The following is a 21,686-nucleotide window of genomic DNA, read 5'->3' as shown; positions in this document are numbered from 1 at the left end:
GAAAGGAGGGACAAGCAGTATAAAATGGATGGATGGATGTATAAATATACATAGGGTGTGGGTGTGTGTGTGTGTGTGTATATATATATATATATATATATATATATATATATATATATATATATATATATATATATATATATATATATATGCTGCAGCGATTCCCTGCGATCCAGAAAGGAGGGACAATGCAGTATAAAATGGATGGATGGATGTTCAAATATAAATTGTGTGTGTGTGTTTGTGTGTGTGTGTGTGTGTGTGTGTGTGTATATATATATATATATAGTGTGAAACAACATGCTTTTTAACAATTTTTAATCAATGTTGGGTTCTGACGTTTTTATGACCATTGAATTGTGGTCATTTCCCAAACAATATTCTGCAACACAAAAACAACGTTGAAACAACATGCTTTCTGACAATTTTTAATCAATGTCGGGTTCTGACGTTGTTATGATCATTGGATTTTCAGTTATTTTCCAACCAATATTCTACGACACAAATGCAATGTTGAAACAACGTGCTTTTTGGCGACGTTTATTCAGTGTCAGGTTGTGACGTTTTTGTTTACCATTGAAATTTGGTCATTTTCCAACCAATATTCTACAACACAAATACAACATTTTCTCTATTTGTGTGCAGCAGATTGGGACATTCAGTCAGACAATGCAAATTGCCATAATTTGATAGACAGATCGATAGATGGAAAGACACATTTTTCATCTCCAAGTGAAATTCCCATTTCCGGCAGCTTTAACAAGGGTAGTAGGCATGCAGAGTTATGGGAACAAGGTACTAAAATGGCATAATCTTAAAGGCACTGTGCAAAAAATAACACATATAGGAGCAATTAAAATACAAAAGAATATAAGATAAAATGTCAGTGGACAGAAAGACAGAAATGTGCAAAGCGGCTGTTTTGAGGCAAAATGATGAACAAGGATAAACACGCCACTCAGTAAGAAATTAAGGAGAAAGGGGGGAAAAAGCTTGAGAGGGACAAGAAGAATACAAAAACATGAAAGAAAATCAATAACAAGGGATTATTATTTGCACTTTTCATCCACTCAAGACTTTTTTGGTGTTTTTTTCTCCCCAGTGAACTGGAGCGTTCCATTTGCAGGAATTCAACACGCCTCCACAATCACACCGGGTTTCGCAGCTTTGTGTCTAATATCGGTTTTATTTTTTTTAAATTCAATACCCAATCAAAACTATTGTGCGATGACAAATTGTCGCATACCGATGCAGCAAAGCATTCGGCTGGAAGTGTAACTGCTATTGTTTGCTGTTAACACAGTTTCACAATGCTCTAGGGTGGTACGGTATGCCGGTATGAATATTGTACCGCAATACTAATGAATCTATACTGTACTATACCGCCTCTAAAAAGTACCGGTCAACCACCCGTCATGTCATGCATAACGCCCTCAGGAAGAGGTGCTTTAAAGGCCTACTGAAATGAGATTTTCTTATTCAAACGGGGATAGCAGGTCCATTCTATGTGTCATACTTGATCATTTCACGATTTTGCCATATTTTTGCTGAAAGGATTTAGTAGAGAAAATCGACGCTAATAAAAAAGCCTTGCCTGTACCGGAAGTAGCAGACGATGTGTGCGTGGCGTCACGGGTTGTGGAGCTCCTCACATCCTCACATTGTTTACAATCACGGCCACCAGCAACGAGAGCGATTCGGACCAAGAAAGCGACAATTTCCCTATCAATTTGAGCAAGAATGAAAGATTTGTGGATGAGGAAAGTGAGAGTGAAGGACTACACAAAAAATAAATAAGGTCAGTGGGAGCGATTCAGATGTTATTCGACACATTTACTGGGATAATTCTGGAAAATCCCTTATCCATCCATCCATTTCCTACCGCTTATTCCCTTTTTGAGGTCGCGGGGGGCGCTGGCGCCTATCTCAGCTACAATCGGGCGGAAGGCGGGGTACACCCTGGACAAGTCGCCACCTCATCGCAGATCCCTTATCTGCTTATTGTGTTACTAGTGTTTTAGTGAGATTATATGGTCGTACCTGAAAGTCGGAGGGGTGTGGTAACCGCCAGTGTCTCTGAGGGAAGCCATGGAGGAGCCAAGAAAGTTGCAGCTGCCTCTTTGACAGCTGCAGGAAAAACGACACAATCTCCGCTCATGTTTGAGGGTAAGAGCCAACTTATTACCACCATTTTCTCACCGAAACCTGCCAGTTGACATGTGGTAGAGAAACAGGTTTGCTTGACCGCTCTGTTCCATGTTAAAGCTTCAAACAAAGAAATACAGACTGTGTTTGTGTTGCTACAGCCGGCCGAAATACACCGCTTTCCACCAACAGCATTCTTCTTTGTAATATCCATTATTAATTGAACAAATTGCAAAAGATTCAGCAACACAGATGTCCAGAATACTGTGTAATTATGCGATTTAATCGGACAACTTTTAGCTGTGAGCGGTGCTGGGATAAAATGTCCGCTACAACCAATAAAGTCACAAGCACACGTCAACATAAGCGTCATCGTTCCGCGACGTTTTCAACAGGATACATCGCGGGAAATTTAAAATTGTAATTTAGTAAACTAAAAAGGCCGTATTGGCATGCGTTTCAATGTTAATATTTCATCATTGATATATAAACTATCAGACTGTGTGGTGGGTAGTAGTGGGTTTCAGTAGGCCTTTAAGTCAATATTTTTTAGCATCACAAAATCTTCTTTTGTTTTTAAAAAAAATGTATATCATATTTGTACTCTCAGGAAATATATCCCTGGACACATGAGGACATTGAATATGACCAATGTACGATCCTGTAACTTGGTATCGGATTGATACCCAAATGTGTGGTATCATCCAAAACTAATGTGAAGCATCCAAACAACAGAAGAATAAGTGAATACTACATTTTAACAGAAGTGTAGATAGAACATGTTATAACAGAAAAAAGGCAGATATTAACAGTATACATTTTCTACCACTTGTCCTTAAAGGCCTACTGAAGCCCACTACTACCCACCACGCAGTCTGCTAGTTTATATATCAATGACGAAATATTAACATTGCAACACATGCCAATATGGCCTTTTTAGTTTACTAAATTGCAATTTAAAATTTCCCGCTAAGTGTCCTGTTGAAAACGTCGCGGAATGATGACGTGTACGCGTGACGTCACGGAATGTTAGGAAATATTAGCGCTGCGCACACACACAGCTAAAAGTCGTCTGCTTTAACGGCATAATTACACAGTATTTTGGACATCTGTGTTGCTGAATCTTTTGCAATTTGTTCAATTAATAATGGAGAAGTCAAAGTAGAAAGATGGAGATGGGAAGCTTTAGCCGTTAGCCACGCAAACACACGGTGATTCCTTGTTTAAAATTCCCGGAGGTGAAACTTTCCTATGGATCAGAGCGGTCAAGCGAACATGGTTCCCGACCAAATGTCAACCAGCAGTTTTCGGTGAGAAAATTGTGGTAAAAAGTCGCCACTTACCGGAGATCAGCTGAGCTTTTACCGTCCGTACAGCTGCCGTCGACTTCCATCAGACACTGGCCTCAAAACACCCGTGGACAAACCCCTCCGACTATCAGGTACTATTAAACTCACTAAAACACTAGCAGCATAATAGAAAGACAAGGGATTTCCCAGAATGATCCTAGTAAATGTGTCTAAAAACATCTGAATCCGTCCCAATGCAATCGCGTATTATTATTTTTTAACTTGATTTTTTTTTTTTTCTAGCCCTTCGCTATCAATATCCTCAAACACGAATCTTTCATCCTTGCTCAAATTAATGGGGAAATTGTTGTTTTCTCGGTCGGAATAGCACTTTTTGTTGGAGTCTCCCATTAAAAACAATGTGAATATGTGAGGAGCCTTCAACGGGTGACGTCATCGTCAGCGACTTCCGGTAAAGGCAGGGCTTTTCTGTTAGCGACCAAAAGTTGCAAACTTTATCGTCGATATTCTCTGCTAAATCCTTTCAGCAAAAATATGGTAATATCACGAAATGATCAAGTATGACACATAAAATGGACCTGGTATGCCCGTTTAAATAAGAAAATCTCATTTCAGTAGGCCTTTAATAATGTTGACAAAATAATACAATGATAGTATGTACAATATGTTACTGCATACATCAGCAGACTAATAATAGGGAGCATATGTTTGTTTACATGTATGTTCACTATTTTATTTAAGGACAAACTTACAAAAATAAACATACCGTATTTCCTTGAATTGCCGCCGGGTATATAGTATGCGCCTGCCTAGAATTACCGCCGGGTCAAACTCGTTTCGCAAAATATTATTTTTATTAGCGCATGTCTACAATTTTCCCGCCGGGTCAAACTCATTTCGCCAAATAATTAGCATATGCCTAGAATTTCCGCCGGGTGGAACTCGTCACGTCACGGGTGACACTTCACCTGTCATCATTTTCGAAATGGAGGAGGCTGATTTCAATAATTTGAAATCGCATAAAGGGAAGAAGATTAAGAGCTTTTCAGTAGGATTTAAGGTCCAAGCTATTGAATATGCTAAAAAGAACAGTAAGCAGCTATGTTTTATTAATATACCGTAGCTGCGTGTGTCAAATATGAGTCATTAAATGACTCTCGCCTCCTGTTTGTAGAGGGCGCTAGTGATCCTTCTTGCGACAACTCGGCTGCAGAAGAAGTGACAGCAAGCAGCAAGCAGCAAGAGTGAGCAGCGATCGTTTATTTTTTCCTCTCGCATGCACTTTTAACATGGAGGATTACATATCTAAAATAAAACAGTTTTCTAAATTGGACTTTCAATCAAAGCAGGGGGTAATAAAGGAAGATCTCCATCGAAACAGGGATGCTTTTAAAACTGAAGACAGATAAAGAAGACTTCTATAAACAAGTTATCTATGCTTTTGATCAGAATGAGCTGCGCATGAACTTCATTTATATGTAAAGGTAAGACCATAATAATGTTTTTTTATTAAATTTGCTTTTCATGATGGTGTTCTTACATCACACTCAAATTTATAAGCGCAGGCCTAAATTTACCGCATGCCTTTGGTAAGCGCCGGAGTGAGAAGAGGTTTTAAATTAATTAGCGCCCCGGCAGCAATTCAAGGAAACACGGTATGTTTAATGTACCCTAACATGTTTTGTTAAAATAAAGCCATTAATGACATTTTTTGTGGTCCCCTTTGTTTAGAAAAGTACCAAAATATTTTGATACCGGTACCAAAATATTGGTATCGGGAAAACAATACAATGTTCCCAAATAACTTTTCTGACTCAAACCTTTGCTATTTTGACATGTCATAAATCACTATTGTTTTTCCCCTTCATCATGTGCGGGTTCGGTCAATTGGCAAAAAGCATGGAAGCCACGGGACGATGTCGGCGCATTTGTGCGTCTCAGGTTTCACTCGTCCACCGCAGAACTATTCGGATTCGGACCACGCTGTCAGGTCGCCGCCGTGTAATGTGGTATCGCTGGAGTTTTCACACATTTCTTGAATATGTCATTGCAGAAGTTGCTATGGTGTTCATACCGCAACCGTCCATGGAGTTCAATCTCAAGAAAGGTCTCAGGTTTAAGAATGCGGAGGAGGATACGCATCATTAAATACATCTACACTTATTTTACAGTCTGTTTGCTCCAACAGTGACACATGACATGATTCAAGACGTGTTTTTCCTCACGGAGGAAGGAAGGAATCTTGAGTTTTGCAAAGAAGGCGAACGACGGCAGAGTGTTTAAATGTGTTTGTTGTCGCTATGAGACTTTGTACCACAGTGAGGTCATGGTATGGTCTATAATCTGCACAAAGTACGAGAAAAAGGGACCAAAAATGTGCAGTACTAAAACTCTGTCGTGAACATTATCTCTAAATTGATATACCGTATTTTTCGGACTATAAGGCACATATGACAGTCGCTCGCCATGGTGCGGGTTCCCTGGACCATCAAGGAAGGACATTGCTTTCGAGCAGGTTTGACTCTTGATTATTTTTTTCAAATAAAGAAAGTCTTTTGCGCCGTCGTTGCTCCCACTGCTCGCTCCTCCGTGTCGCTCTTCAGCCGGCCGCGTCTTCCTCTTGCTCTTTGTCACTTCCGCTCTTTAGGCACTGATGCGGGCTGTCCAACTCCTTCCGCCCCCTTCTCCCCTTTTATACATTGCGAGGAGATACATTGATTGTGTCAGGGTGCGTGATCCACACACCTGATCTTGCCTGCGGCATCGCTCCCGGCACGCCCCGCCTTGTCGCCCACTCGACTTCTCCGCCTCCTCAGTCTTGGGCCGGGCTCCAACATGCCCTGCCGCTCTGTCGGCCTGTCGGCTCCGCCTCTCTACAGCACACTTAAAAGCTTTTCATTTTCTCAAAAATCGACAGTGCGCCTAATTTACGTAATAATTCTGGTCGTGCTTACCGACCTTGAAGCCATTTGATTTGGTACATGGTGTAATGATAAGTGCGACCAGTAGATGGCAGTCGCACATAAGAGATAAAGTTCAAGTTAAAGTACCACTGATAGTCACGCACACATGAGGTGTGGTGAAAATACCCTCTGCATTTGACCTATCCCCTTGTTCCACCCCCTGGGAGGTGAGGGGAGCAGTGAGCAGCAGCGGTGGTTCGTGCTCAGGAATCATTTTGGTGATTTAACCCCCAATTCCAACCCTTGATGCTGAGTGCCAAGCAGGGATGGTAATGGGTCCAATTTTTTAAGTCTTTGGTATGACATGTAGACTGCAATATGACGCCAGTAAACAACACCAAAACTTAAGATGTTCCATTGAGAAAATGGAACATTACACACAGCGCTCAAAAATCTGTCAAAATGTTTTAGTGCGACTTTAAAGCCGCACTGCTTGAAGGAATGTCGGCCCATTACGGCTACCTTAATTAGAGATACAAGTATTATTATGGTGTGTGTATAATGACCGCAAAATGGCACCTATTAGCAGACATTATTTGGCGTTTTTTTTCGCGATGTTATGCAAAACCAACTTTTCTTACTCTCTGGTACCTGCTGAGTGTATTTGAGATCTGCATAAGTCTCGAAAATTTCCGCACATCCGCCACTGTAGTCCTTGTCGATGCCATAGTTCAGGGGTAGGGATCCTATTGCTCTCGAGCCAGATGTGGCTCTTTTGATGACTGCACCTGGCTCTCAGATAAATCCTAACTGATGTTGCTTAACACGATAAGTAATTAATAATTCCGCCGGTAATCACAGTATTGAAAATTACGTTCAAAATATAAAACATTCTCATGCATTTGAATCCATCCATCCGTTTCTATCGCAGCTGTTCAAGAAGTCGCATTAAAGGTTAAAAGTATTTTATTTGCTTTCGGTTAGCTTCAGAATAACAAAGTAATTAAAAATAATAAGAGACTTATTATACTCTAAAAATGTTGGTCTTACTTAAAAATAAATGCATTTAGTTGGTGTAATCAGGGAAAGTCGAAATAAAAGAGGAGGCGTAGAATTCTCTTGTCAGAGCGTGGGACGACACTGTACAAGGGTGCAGGTCTGCGGGTTTCTCCTCATTGAGCTAAATTGAATCCTGTCTCTGTTTAATTCCTTGCTTCTTGTCTGTTTAATAGATGTCATCATTGTTTGAACCTGACAGTTGCATTCTGTGTTAAAAATATTGTACGGCTTTAAAATACATTCTAAAATATTTAACTTTCATGGCTTTCTCAGCCAAAAAGGTTCCCGACCCCTGCTATTGTTGATAAGCTTCTTCTTTTTCTCTGTCTTCTTGTTATGGGATATTCATCCTCCGCTGTTGCCATTTCTAATATAAAATTGTGTAAAGTTCTTATTAGGGCTAGGCGATATATGGAATATACTCGATATATCACGGGTTTGTCTCTGTGCGATATAGAAAATGACTATATCGTGATATTCGAGTATAAGTTGTCACGCAGTTTGTTTTAGCTGCGGGCTTTAGACTACAGGCATTTCTCACTCTTTCTTGTCTCTCCTTCTCACAGAGACACAAAACAAGCGCACCTTTTTACACACGTCACAAACTGTCGCCCGTGCAATGTCAAACGCTCTCGCAGATCGCAGAGCATAGAGGCAGCGGCATGGGTTAGCTGTGATGCTAGCGGAGAGGTGCGAGTGGTAATACGAGAGAATGAAGGTGCGAATCTGGTAACAAATGAAGGAAGAATTCATTCCCAAGAAAAACAGCAGGGGGTCCATTTTCTGGCGGTGGTTTGGCTTCAAGCGGTAAGATGTTGAACAGACAACCGTAATATGTCAAGTATGCGGCAAAAGCGTCTTATAATCTGGTGTGCCCTATTGTCCGGAAAATACGGTAATTAAATAAACTGCTTTTTAAATTGCAGTCTTGACGCAGGAATATGCATGGTATCATCATACAAAAGTTGATACTTGTGGTGTCCCGAGACAATTTCATCACTTGCTATACCGATTTTGGAGCTTTAAGTATTGGCTGATACCGCAATTATTCCGATGAGATATCAGCACGAATCATAGTACTGTCCATACTTGTATTATTTTACAGTGCAAAATGTTAGAACATGTTTGATCAAGTTAAATTACACCGAGAACAATGGTAGGTTTGAAATACACTAATATTATTAGTGTATTTCTGTTGTTGTTGACTTTGGACTTATCGGCTGCACGACATCAAGGCCGCGGAACAGAGACATGCGGCAGGCTTACACACACACACACATGCATCCACAAAAATATACGCCACACACACATACTTCACCCCCAATCCATCGCCCTCAACGCAAATCCCATAGGGGTGATGGAAGAATGGGCAGTGCCTGAAAGTTGCAGCCTGCCACCATGACCCCGCACTCCCTCCCCTCTGTTGCTAGATATCTCGAGATGTACGTTGTAATATGTATATGTGCTTTGCTATGGAGGTTTTTTTCCCACTCCTGACTGGGCCACCTTAGGAGCCCAGTCTAGATTGTATTTATTTACTCATCCTTCCCAGCATTTACTTTTTTCCCCATCTTTTACGGGGGCGCCTTGTGGCTATCCATCAGCGTTTCTGTTTTGTAACTCTGTACACTGTTTGTCTGTATAATCTTGAACAGGTTTGTGCTGAAAACAAAGTTTTGTTGTACTTGTGCAATGACAATAAAGACCTATAGTGACAGTGAAGTGTTAATTTATGTTTGCCAAAACCGAGTAGTCTCGAAAATTCATTAAATTAAGCTTGTGACACGGTAAATTGAATAGAATAAAATAGACTTTATCATCATTATATTTGCATACAACGAGATGAAAGACTCCAACTTAAGGTGCGGTTGTGGGAACAAATATGGGGTAAAATAAATAACACGAGGTAATAAAGGAAAAACTAACAATTGAAATAAACAGACTACTATCCAATAAAAATGACAAGCAATCCGGTACAATATACAAAACACTATAGAAATACAAAATACTGTACAATATACAGAACAAGACAAGAGTACCGAAGTAATAAATAACAATCAGTGTCGGACGTATTGCACTGGAAGGGTAGTATTGCACAGTAGGGTATTAGGGCAGGATTTTGTATAGGGGTAAATTATTATTATTATTATAAGTTGGAGTTCAACATGGTGACAGCTCTGGGAAAAAAGCTGTCTCTGAGCCTGTTTGTTCTGGCTCTGATGCACCAGTAGCGCCTGCCCGATGGTAGCAGGTGGAACAGGTGGTAGCCAGGGTGTGTGCTGTCTTTGGTGATGTTTTTTGCTTTCTTGAGGCAACAGGAGTTATGTAAATCCTTCAGGTAGGGGAGGGGGCAGCCGAGGATTTTTTGTGCAGACTTTATGACCCTCTGAATCGCCTGTTTGTCTGCTTCAGTGCAGCTAGCGTACCACACTGTTATGCAGTACGTAAGCAGTCTCTCGACAGCCAAGCAATAGAAGGTCACCATCAGCTGCCTCTCCAGTCTGTTCTTCCTCAGCACCCTCAGGAAGTGGAGTCTCCGCTGGGCCTTCCAAATGACCACAGTTTTATTTTGGGTCCAGGACAAGTCAGCAGATATGAGGGTGCCGAGGAACTTGAAGGAGCTGACTCTCTCCACCTCCTCGCCGTTGATGTAGAGTTTTGAATGATGTGGACACATTTGTTACCAGATCTTTTCTAATACGCTTCCGCTTAGGAGACTTTTTTGTATGAGACATATGTAACAATAATTATTTCGTATTTTAGGCCGCAATATTGTTCAATTGAATACACTTTGTACTGTAGGTACAGCATATTAGCCGATTACGTATGGCAATGGCATATTTCCTTAAGTTAACACAATAAAAGCTTTCTAAAGCTACAGTAGGCTTCACAAGTCACCCAGAAAACAAACAGCATTAGCACAACGTTTGTAAACTATTAACACTGTGTTACTTAAGCCACAGAATCAATGACCAATACGACTAGCTTAAACTAAAAAATAAAAAAGGTACATTTAATTGTGAAAGATGGCCACATTTGCAACTATAATACATCCATCCATCCATTTTCTACCGCTTATTCCCTTTTGGAATAAGCGGTAGAAAATGGATAACGTTTAGTTAAACGTGCCTGTTCAGTTATGTTTCTAACGAGCATTTACTGTATTTGTCCAAGAAATATTAACATTTTAGTGGCAGGAAGAAATAGAGTTGGGCAATACGACTGAAAACCGTATCAGGATACAAATGTCAATATAGATCATTATTAATACTGTTAATGACCTGTGAAAAATAAGCAGCAGGAGATTTTTTTATTTAAAATTCAACATTCCTGTCATCAATGAATCAAACCTCTTAAAATAACGGTGCAGAAATGCAGAAATAAGGATCGTCTTGGACCCAGATGGGGGGAAAAAAAACACTTCACTTGTAAATGTATGGACACCTGCAGTGAGCAAACTTGTCCACAGGATGGCAGCATAGTTAAAGTACCAATGATTGTCACGCAAACACTAAGTGTGGTGAAATTTGTCCTCTGCATTTGACCCATCCCCTAGATCACCCACTGGGAGGTGAGGGGAGCCGTGAGCAGCAGCAGTAGACACGCCCAGGAATCATTTTTGGCGATTCAACGTCCAATTCCAACCCTTGATGCTGAATGCCAAGCAGGGAGGTAATGGCTCCCGGTTTTATAGTCTTTGGTAAATTAAAAAAAGGTAAATTTAATAGCGAAAAATGGCCACATTTGCAACTATAATACAATAGTTAGTTAGTACATGCCTGTTCAGTTATGTTTACAACAGGACCAGAAATATTCATATTTCAGTGGCTGCAATACAGCTGAAAACCGTATCACCATATACGTGTCAGTATAGATCATTATTAATAGTGTTTAAGACCTGTGGAAAATAAGCAGCAGGAGATTTCTTATTTAAAATGTAACATTCCTGTCATCAATGAACCAAACCTCTACAAATGAAAGTGCACAAATAAGGATTGTCATGGACCCAGATGGGGGGGGGGGGGGGGGGGGGGAGCACTAAACTGTAAATGTAAGGACACCTGCCGTGAGTTAACTTGTCCACAAGATGGCAGCATAGTTAAATTAAAGTTAAAGTGTGGTGAAATGTGTCCTCTGCATTTGACCCACCACCCTTGATCACCCCCTGGGAGGGGAGGTGAGGGGAGCAGTGAGCAGCAGCGGTGTCAATATAGATCATTATTAATAATATTTATGATCCGTGGAAAATAAGCAGTAGGATATTTTTTTATTAAAACGTAACTTTCATGTCAACCATGGACAACAATCAATGAACCAAACCTCTTAAAATAAAGGTGCACAAATAGGGATTGTCATGGAACCAGATTTTTAAAAAAAAAGAAAAAAAAATCTAACCAAAAAAAAAAATAGCACTTCACCTGTAAATGTAAGGACACCTGCAGTGAGCAAACTTGTCCACAAGATAGCAGCATAGTTGAGGTAAAGCACCCATGACAGTCACACACACACTAGGCGTGGTGAAATGTGTCCTCTGCATTTGACCCATCCCCTTGGAGGTGAGGGGAGTAGTGAGCAGCAGCCGTGCCCGGGAATCATTTTTGGTGATTTAACCCCCAATTCCAACCCTTGCAGGGAGGTAACAGGTCCCATTTTTATAGTCTTTGGTATGACTCGGCCGGGGTTTGAACTCACGACGTACCCATCTCAGGGCGGACACTCTAACCACAAAGCCACTGAGTCGGTTATGAAACAATATATATTTGATATTTTAGTCCGCAATAGTGTTCAATTGAATACATTGAGCCGATGTATTCAAATTCTAGACAGCACCGACACTCAACAACACATCATTTGCAGACTATAATTACTGGTTTGCAAAAAAATATTTTTAACCCAAATAGGTGAAATTAGACAATCTCCCACGGTCATACTTGCCAACCTTGAGACCTCCGATTTCGGTAGGTGGTGGGTGGGGGGCGTGGTTAAGAGGGGAGGAGTATATTTACAGCTATCCATCCATCCATTTTATACCGCTTATTCCCTTTGGGGTTGCGGGGGACGCTGGTGCCTATCTGAGCTACAATCGGGCGGAAGGCGGAGTACACCCTGGACAATTCGCCATCTCTTCACAGTATGTGTAGAAATCTTTATTTATAATTGAATCACTTGTTTATTTTTCAACAAGTTTTTATTTATTTTTATATATTTTTTTCCAAATAGTTCAAGAAAGACCACGACAAATGAGCAATGTTTTGCACTGTTATACAATTTAATAAATCAGAAACTGGTGACATAGTGCTGTATTTTACTTCCTTATCTTTTTTTTTCAACCAAAAATGCTTTGCTCTGATTAGGGGGTACTTGAATTAAAAAAAATGTTCACATGGGGTACATATCTGAAAAATGGTTGAGAACTACTGCTCTAAAAGCCGTAGATGTTATTGTCACATATGCATGCACAGTAGATGGCAGTACTGTCCTGTTTAAGAGTGTCACAAAATTGCTGTTTACGGCAGACGAACGGTACACGAAAACGTGACTGCTGTTGTTGTGTGTTGTTGTCACGTTGGGAGGACGTTAATGAAACTGCCTAACAATAGACCCACGTAATAAACCCAGAACTCGCCCTTGATCATTCTACAGTTATAACGTCATTGGGCAGGCAATCTATTTATATTGTGGGAAAGCGGACGTGAAAACAGGCTGTTGACACGTCACTCGGGTCTGCATGGAGCCGCAGGGGGCGTGGTCTCCAGCTTCGCCTGAATTTCGGGAGAAAATTTGTCCCGGGAGGTTTTCGGGAGAGGCGCTGAATTTCGGGAGTCTCCCAGAAAATCAGGGCGGGTTGGCAAATATGCCCACGGCACACTAGCATGCCGCGGCACAGTGGTTGAAAAACACTGCATTATTCAATTCGAGGTGTGGGGTTTTTTTCTACCTCAACCGGAATAAGCTGGTGTCTCTTGTATTTGTCGCCATCTAGTGGAGAGCAAAATACCTCAGGTGCATGTAGTTCTATTTAACAACCATAGGGGTCACTAGAACCCATTTCATGAGAGCCAAGAACCCCCCTGGCTGTCTGGTACTGTTGATTAAACAATAATAATTATTATTTAATAATAAATTTAAAAAAGGCATATCAAATATGACTTACTTCACCGATTGTTATGTATTTATTTATTTTCATTGTGATTACAATGAAATATATTGTGAATAAATTGAGAACAGGAAGTGAACAAAAGTTTATGTGACTCTCATGTAAAAGAAAAGGGGTATGATTAAATAAGCTCTGCTTCTCCCTACTCCTTTTCGAACATGCTGAAAAGAGAAACTGAAAATGGTGATGTATCCTGTTATACGGTTGCATGTTCCAAATGAACTCAAACTCAAACTGCATTTCAGGTAATGACCACCAGATGTCGCCACAGTGCGTTCATAGAAAGGGGAGGAATTCCACTCTTTAATAATGAAAGAAAGTAAGCCAAGTCGTTTTTATAGTGAGCCAATAAACATGATTTGATTGTCCAGACTCTGGTGGTGCAACATGATTAAAATAGATGCATTTATTTCATGTTTTACATGATAACTTCCATATTGTATCTATGTAGTGAGCATTTAGAGCAGCAGGTACTAAAAGTGTCTTTTCTTTGCTCTTTAGGGGGCTGTCCGTGCAGGATGCCATCATTACACCTCAACCCACCCCCATGCATCCCTCGACTGGGTTGACATTTTTTCCCCCTTAGATTGCGCACGTACCCACCACCCCCACACCTTCTGTGAGGCAGCTTTTTTTTGGGCCCCGGCAGTTCCTCGCTGTGCCGGCCTGGGAAAAGGAATAAGGGAGCGAGAAGAGAGGAGGCATCGGGACCATGGATTCTCTTTCGGTCTTGCTGAAGTCCTGGGTGCTGCTGCAGACGCTGTGCCTGGTTCTGGCCCAAGTGGTGAGTGGACCGGGATACACCTGCGTTCTTTAGAAGGGATATTATGTAAGGGTGGAGTTGGAATTATTAAACCCTAACCTGATGTGGGTCCTAAAGAACGAAATGTATTTCTAAGGACAAAATTAACACTTTGGGATTTTTGTCTTCAACACTCATTTTTCTTCTTGGTGGAGGTGTTTCATGACATTTGTCCCAAAAAAAAAAAAGTTCAAAACGCTTTAGTTTTTTCAGTGAAACTCCACTCAGACAGAACAAACTTTGACCACGAGGTGTGAGAGTCCTTAGTCAAACTGACACCCATACGTTATCTCCTGGATGCTTTCAGACCGAAGGATTTGTTTTATTTTGAACACACGAAAAATCGTATAAAAAAAGACAGTCTCACCTGGACTGGCAGAGATGAAATTCCAAAAAAGAGGGGGTTTAGGTTTAGGTGTGGGTTGTGCCAGTCTTAGGACCCCTCCTTCCAACATTCCCCCTCTGTCCTTTGTACTGCACCTCCATGCATGTTGTATCATATGCAGGCGGCACTCCAAAAAAAATAGAAGATCCTGCAAAAGTCCATTCATATCTGATATAAACTTATTTCATACAAAGTGAAATATTTCCAAATATTTCTTACAATATTGTTTGTGTTTTTTAGATGTTTTTAATATGAGGTAACAAAGCCATATTAATCAAAATGATACCAAAAGAAGCCTTGAAATATATTGAGTAGCATCATGTGTTTACCATGAATTGATTTTCGTGGACCCCGACTTAAACAAGTTGAAAAACTTATTTGGGTGGTCAATTGTACGGAATATGTACTATACTGTGCAGTCTACTGATACAAGTTTCAATCAATCAGTGTGTCAGACATAGTGTCCACCTTAGTGACCGTGTGAGCAGCTTTGATTGCTCCAAAACCACTTTTTAACTTCAATGGTGAATGAAGAGTAATCTGTTAAATCTTCTAATAATGTCACCTTGTAAATCTAATTGCAACCTTTACATCCATATTCATTATGAGTTCCACCTGTTTTCAATTGTTTTCTTCCAAACTAGCACACATTTTTAACAACCTTCCCAGAATGTCTTCATGATTATGTGACCTGCATTTTTTTAGAGTTAGAGGCACTCAATAATAATACTTTACTGAGTGTTTTTTTAAGCATATTTAAAAGTTTTATGTGTTTTGATATTGACATGGAATGATGATAATACCATACCCGTGCCAACTTTATAGGTAAAGCCCCTTTAAAGACAACCAAAAAAGGCTGTACACCACAAATAAATACAGGCAAAGGACAGACTAAAAAAATAACATTTTAAACAGAGGTAAAATACACACACATATGTGTGTGTGTATATATATATACATATATATATATATATATATATATATATATATATGTATATATATATATATATATATATATATTCATACATACATATAGTGTGTGAATATGAGTGTGAAGGTTGTCTGTCTATCTGTGTTGGCCTTGCGATGAGGTGGCGAACTGTCCAGGGTGTACCCCACCTTCCGCCCGATTGGAGTTAAGATAGGCGCCAGCGCCCCCCGCAACCCCAAAAGGGAATAAGTGGTAGAAAATGGATGGATGGACATACATACACACACACTTGTATATATACATATACACACATACATATGCACATAGAAAAAGCAATGACTAATAATGACTAAATTGCTGAACTTTCAGAGAGGCCCACCTGGACCCCAAGGCCAGGCAGGCCCACCAGGCCCCTCTGGAACTCCCGGGTCGGACGGCATCGATGTGAGTACCACCACCACCCACCACCACCAGCAACTTTGTCACAAAGAGCATCATTGTGCTGCACTAGAGTGCAGTACTGCAGGTTTACCAGCAGAGGGGGGTGTTCATGCAAACACAGGGCTACAAAAAGAGCTCTGTTCCTCAGCAGAGAGAGGGGTCTTTCAGGAGGCAGACTCAAGGAAGGGGGTCTGGGTTTGTGTCACGGTCATGTGATGAGTTTAAATTCATTTATAGACAAGTTTTCCAAACACGCATATGAACAAGCAGAAATTGTATTTAAGCATAGACGCCACAGAACACATCTTTGTTTGGCAAATGTGTACATTGATTACTTTATCGATGATGTCATCCTTTGTATGCAGGGAGACAAAGGTGCTCCTGGATCACCTGGTCCACCTGTAAGTATTGTCCGCCTTTTTATTCCTAATGAGTTCATTAAAAAAGTAATGATGATAATTTATGGTATTATTTGTTGTTAATAGGGTCAAAAGGGAGAGCCGGGAGAGCCGGGTCGTGATGGAGCACCAGGAGAGAACGGCATCGATGTAAATAAACACAAAGTTTTATTTCTTCCCCGGGACTTTTTTGTTAAGTTACGTGACTTTTGAGTTACGCAATTTATGGCGGCGGGTAGTTATTGCACAGCCATGTTTTGACGGATGTTTTGTATCCCAGCTTGGCCCGCTGTAAAAGAAGGCGAGTTGGTGGCGGTAAAATGTTGTAACTTGTCGGGTAAAATAATAAGCGCTGTCTATTGTGAGCAAAACTTCGGGTTTTTTATGAGGCATTCGTCTTAAATTAACTGGTAACGATAAAACGTCTACAAGGGTTTTTTTTCCCCCAGGCTGGCAGAAGTCGATATTATGTCTTTCATAAGGTTTTAAGAATTATTAGATGAGTAAATAAATAAAACAAGTAAATTAAATAGATTAATTTATTACATAATTAAAAAAATGAATACATTTATTAAATAAATTAATTAACTGGTAACGATTAGAAGTCTACAATGTTTTTTTTCTCCCCCAGGCTGGTGGAAATCCATTTAATGTGTTTCGTAGGGTTTTAAGAATGAAAAAAATAGTAAATTAAGTTAATACATTTAACTAATTACACAAATTAGAAAATGTATAAATTAAAAAAAATGAATTGATTAGATAAATTAATTGACTGGTAACAATGAAAAATCTGCAGAGTTTTTTTCCCAGTTTGTATTTCATAAGGTTTTAAGAATTATTAGATGAGTAAATAAATAAATCAAATAATCAGTTAAGTAAATAAATTAATTTATTACATAATTTAGAAAATTAATACATTTAGTAAATAAATTAATTAACTGGTAACGATTAGAAGTCTACAAGGGTTTTTTTTCACCCAGGCAGGTGGTAATCGATTTTATGTGTTTCGTAGGGTTTTAAGAATGAAAAAAAAAGTTAATTAAATTAATACATTTAACTAATTACACAAATTTGAAAATTAATAAATGTAAAAAAAAATGAATTGATTAGATAAATTAATTGACTGGTAACAATGAAAAATCTGCAGGGTTTTTTTTCCCAGTTTGTCTTTCATAAGGTTTTAAGAATTATTAGATGAGTAAATAAATAAATAAAATAATCAGATAAATAAATAAATACATTTATTACATAATTTAGAAAATGAATACATTTATTAAATAAATTAATTAACTGGTAATGATTAGAAGTCTACAAGGTTTTTTTTTCCGCCCAGGCTGGTGGAAATCGATTTTATGTGTTTCGTAGGGTTTTAAGAATGAAAAAAAAGTAAATTAAATTAATACATTTAACTAATTACACAAATTAGAAAATTAAAAAATGTAAAAAAAGATTAATTGATTAGATAAATTAATTGACTGGTAACAATGAAAAATCTGCAGGGTTTTTTTCCCCAGTTTGTCTCTCATAAGGTTTTAAGAATTATTAGATGAGTAAATAGATAAATAAAATAATCGGTTAAGTAAATAAATACATCTGTTACATAATTTAAAAAATTAATATATAAATTAAATAAATTAGTTAACTGGTAACGATTGAAAGTCTACAAGTTTAATTTCCCCCAGGCTGGTGGAAATCAATTTATTGTGTTTGATGGGGTTTTAAGACAAAAACATTTTTTTTAATTAAATAATTCAATTAATACATTTGAGTAATTACACAAATTAGAAAATTACTAAATGTAAAGAAAATATTTGATTAGATAAATTAGTTGACTGGTAACAATTAAAAGCCTGCAGGGTTTTTTTCCCCAGTTTGTCTTTCATAAGGTTTTAAGAATTATTAGATGAGTAAATAAATAAATGCAATAATCAGTTAAGTAAATAAATTAATTTATTACATAATGTAGAAAATTAATACATTTATTAAACAAATTAATTAACTAGTAACGATTAGAAGTCTACAAGGTTTTTTTTTCCCCCCAGGCTGGTGGAAATCGATTTAATGTGTTTCGTAGGGTTTTAAGAATGAAAAAAAAAGTAAATTAAATTAATACATTTAACTAATTACACAAATTTGAAAATTAATAAATTAAAAAAAATGAATTGATTAGATAAATTAATTGAGTGGTGACAATGAAAAATCTGCAGGGTTTTTTTCCCAGTTTGTCTTTCATAAGGTTTTAAGAATTATTAGATGAGTAAATAAATAAATAAAATAATCAGATAAATAAATAAATACATTTATTCCATAATTTAGAAAATTAATATATAAATTAAATAAATTAGTTAACTGGTAACGATTGAAAGTCTACAAGTTTTTTTTTCCCCAGGCTGGTGGAAATCAAGTTGATGTGTTTCATAGGGTTTTAAGAATAAAAAAAATATTTAAATGAAATAATTCAATTAATACATTTGACTAATTACACAAATTAGAAAATTACTAAATGCAAAAAAAATAATTGATTAGATAAATTAATCTGCAGGTTTTTTTTCCCAGTTTGCCTTTCATAAGGCTTTAATAATTATTAGATGAGTAAATAAATAAATACAATAATCAGTTAAGTAAATAAATACATTTATTACATAATTTAGAAAATGAATACATTTATTAAATAAATTAATTAACTGGTAACGATCAAAAGTCTAAAAGTTTTTTTCCCCTAGGCTGGTGGAAATTGACTTAATGTGTTTAATAGGGTTTTAGGAATAAAAAAAAAATCTAAATTAAAGAAATATATTAATAAATTATAACATGTAAAAAAAATGAATAATTATATAAATTAATTGACTGGTAACAATGAAAAGTCTGCAGGTTTTTTTCCCAGTTTGTTTTTCATAAGGTTTTAAGAAATATTAGATGTGTAAATAAATAAATACAATAATCAGTTAAGTAAATAATTACAATTATTACATAATTTAGAAAATGAATACCTTTTTTAAATAAATTCATTAACTGGAAACGATCAAAAGTCTACAAGTTTTTTTCCCCCAGGCTGGTGGAAATTAATTTAATGTGTTTAATAGGGTTTTAGGAATAAAAAAAAAATCTAAATTAAAGAAATATATTAATACATTTAACTAATTACACAAATTTGAAAATAAATACATGTAAAAAAAAATGAATTGATTAGATGAATTAATTAACTGGTAACAATGAAAAGTCTACATGTTTTTTTTCCCCAGGCTGGTGGAAATTGATTTAATGTGTTTAATAGGGTTTTAGGAATAAAAAAAATATCTAAATCGAAGAAATATATATTAATAAATGTAACTAATTACACAAATTAGAAAATGAATACATGTAAAAAAAAAATGAAATGATCAGATTAATTAATTGACTGGTAACAATGAAAAGTCTACAGGTTTCTGGTGAAAGTCGATTGAATGTTTTCCATATGGTTTTAAGAATAAACAAATATGTAAATAAAATTATTAAATTAATAAATGTAACTGCGATGAGGTGGCGACTTGTCCAGGGTGTACACTGCCTTCCGCCCGATTGTAGCTGAGATAGGCGCCAGCTTCCCCCGCGACCCCGAAAGGGAATAAGCGGTAGAAAATGGATGGATGGATGGAATAAATGTAACTAATTACACAAATTAAAAATGTATAAATGTAAAATAATGAATTATTTGGATAAGCTAATTAACTGGTAACAATGAAAAGTTTACAGGGTTTTTTTCCCAGTTAGGTGGAAGTCGATTTAATGTGTTTCATAGGGTTTTAAGAATTAATAGATACATAAATAAAATGATTGAATAGTTAAATTAAAAAATTGAAGTAAATACACAAATTAGAAAATGTATAAATGTAAAATAATGAATTAATTGGATGAGCTAATTAAATGGTAACAATGAAAAGTTTACAGGTTTTTTTCCTAGTTTGGTGAAAGTCGATTTAATGTGTTTCATAGGGTTTTAAGAATTAATATATAAATAAATAAAATGATTGAATAGTTAAACTAATAAATTGAAGTAATTACACAAATTAGAAAATTAATAAATTAAAAAAAAGGGAATTAATTAGACAAATGAATTAACTGGTAACAATGAAAAGTCTAGAGGGGTTTTTTCTACAGTTTGGTGAAAGTTGATTTAATGTGTTTCATAGGGTTTTAGGAATAAACATATGTGTAAACAACATTATTGAAGGTTTTAAAAAATAAATAAATACAATTAATTAATCACAAAATAAAGAAAATAAATAATACCATAAATTAATAAATTAATTAATCAACTGGTAACAATAAACAGTCTAAAGGTTGTTTTTTTCACGTGTTGGTGGAAGTCGATTTAATGACTTTCATAAGGTTTTAAAAATTATTAGACGAGTAAATAAATAAATGAAATAGTCAGTTAATTAAATACATTAATTCATTAGATAATTTAGAAAATGTATACATTCATTCAATAAATTAATGAACTGGTAACGATTAAAGGTTTACAAGGTATTTTTTTTCCCAGGCTGGTGGAAATGTATTTAACGTGTTAAATAGGGTTTTAAGAATAAAATAATATATACATTTAAAAAATATAATAATAAATGTAACTTATTACACAAATCAGAAAATTAATACATGTAAAAAAAAAGAGTTGATTAGATAAATTAATTTGACTGGTAACAATGAAAAGTCTACAGGTTTTTTTCCCAGTTTGATGAAAGTCGATTTAATGTGTTTCATAGGGTTTTAAGAATAAACAGATATGTAAACAACATTATTGAATAGTTAAATTAATAAATTTAACTAATTACACAAATTAGAAAATTGATCAATTTAAGAAATGAACAATGAAAAGTCTACAGGTTATTTTTTCACAGTTTAGTGAAAGTCGATTCAATGTGTTTACAGGGTTTAAGAATAAATAAATACGTACATTAAATTATTATATAATTAAATTAATAAATTGATATAATTACACAAATTAGAAAAATTCATTAAAAAAAAAATCTATTATTTAGATAAATTAATCAACTGTTAACAATGAAAAGTCCAAAGGGTTTTTCCCCAGTTTGATGAAAGTCGTATTAATGTCTTTCATAAAGGTTTAAAAATAAATAAATAAAATAAGTAAAATAAATGATACCATGAATTAATA

At 36.7% G+C, this 21,686-nt stretch overlaps 1 protein-coding gene across 1 annotated transcript in view; it reads left to right on the top strand.

Annotated features, from left to right (window-relative positions):
• The window catches only part of col9a2 (procollagen, type IX, alpha 2), a 317,373-nt gene that overhangs the window by 227,645 nt on the left and 68,042 nt on the right, over positions 1-21,686 (top strand). Inside the window, exons 5-8 of the mRNA XM_061882494.1 lie at positions 14,076-14,358; positions 16,062-16,136; positions 16,499-16,534; positions 16,619-16,681. Of these exons, the coding sequence (XP_061738478.1) occupies positions 14,287-14,358; positions 16,062-16,136; positions 16,499-16,534; positions 16,619-16,681 (246 nt within the window). The 5' untranslated portion in view covers positions 14,076-14,286. The remainder of the gene's footprint in view (positions 1-14,075; positions 14,359-16,061; positions 16,137-16,498; positions 16,535-16,618; positions 16,682-21,686) is intronic.

The sequence above is a fragment of the Nerophis ophidion genome, linkage group LG21 (assembly GCF_033978795.1).
Source record: "Nerophis ophidion isolate RoL-2023_Sa linkage group LG21, RoL_Noph_v1.0, whole genome shotgun sequence".
Classification (NCBI taxonomy): Eukaryota; Metazoa; Chordata; class Actinopteri; order Syngnathiformes; family Syngnathidae; genus Nerophis; species Nerophis ophidion.
Note: the sequence above shows the minus strand (reverse complement) of the source record. Positions and strands in the feature narration are given on the sequence as shown.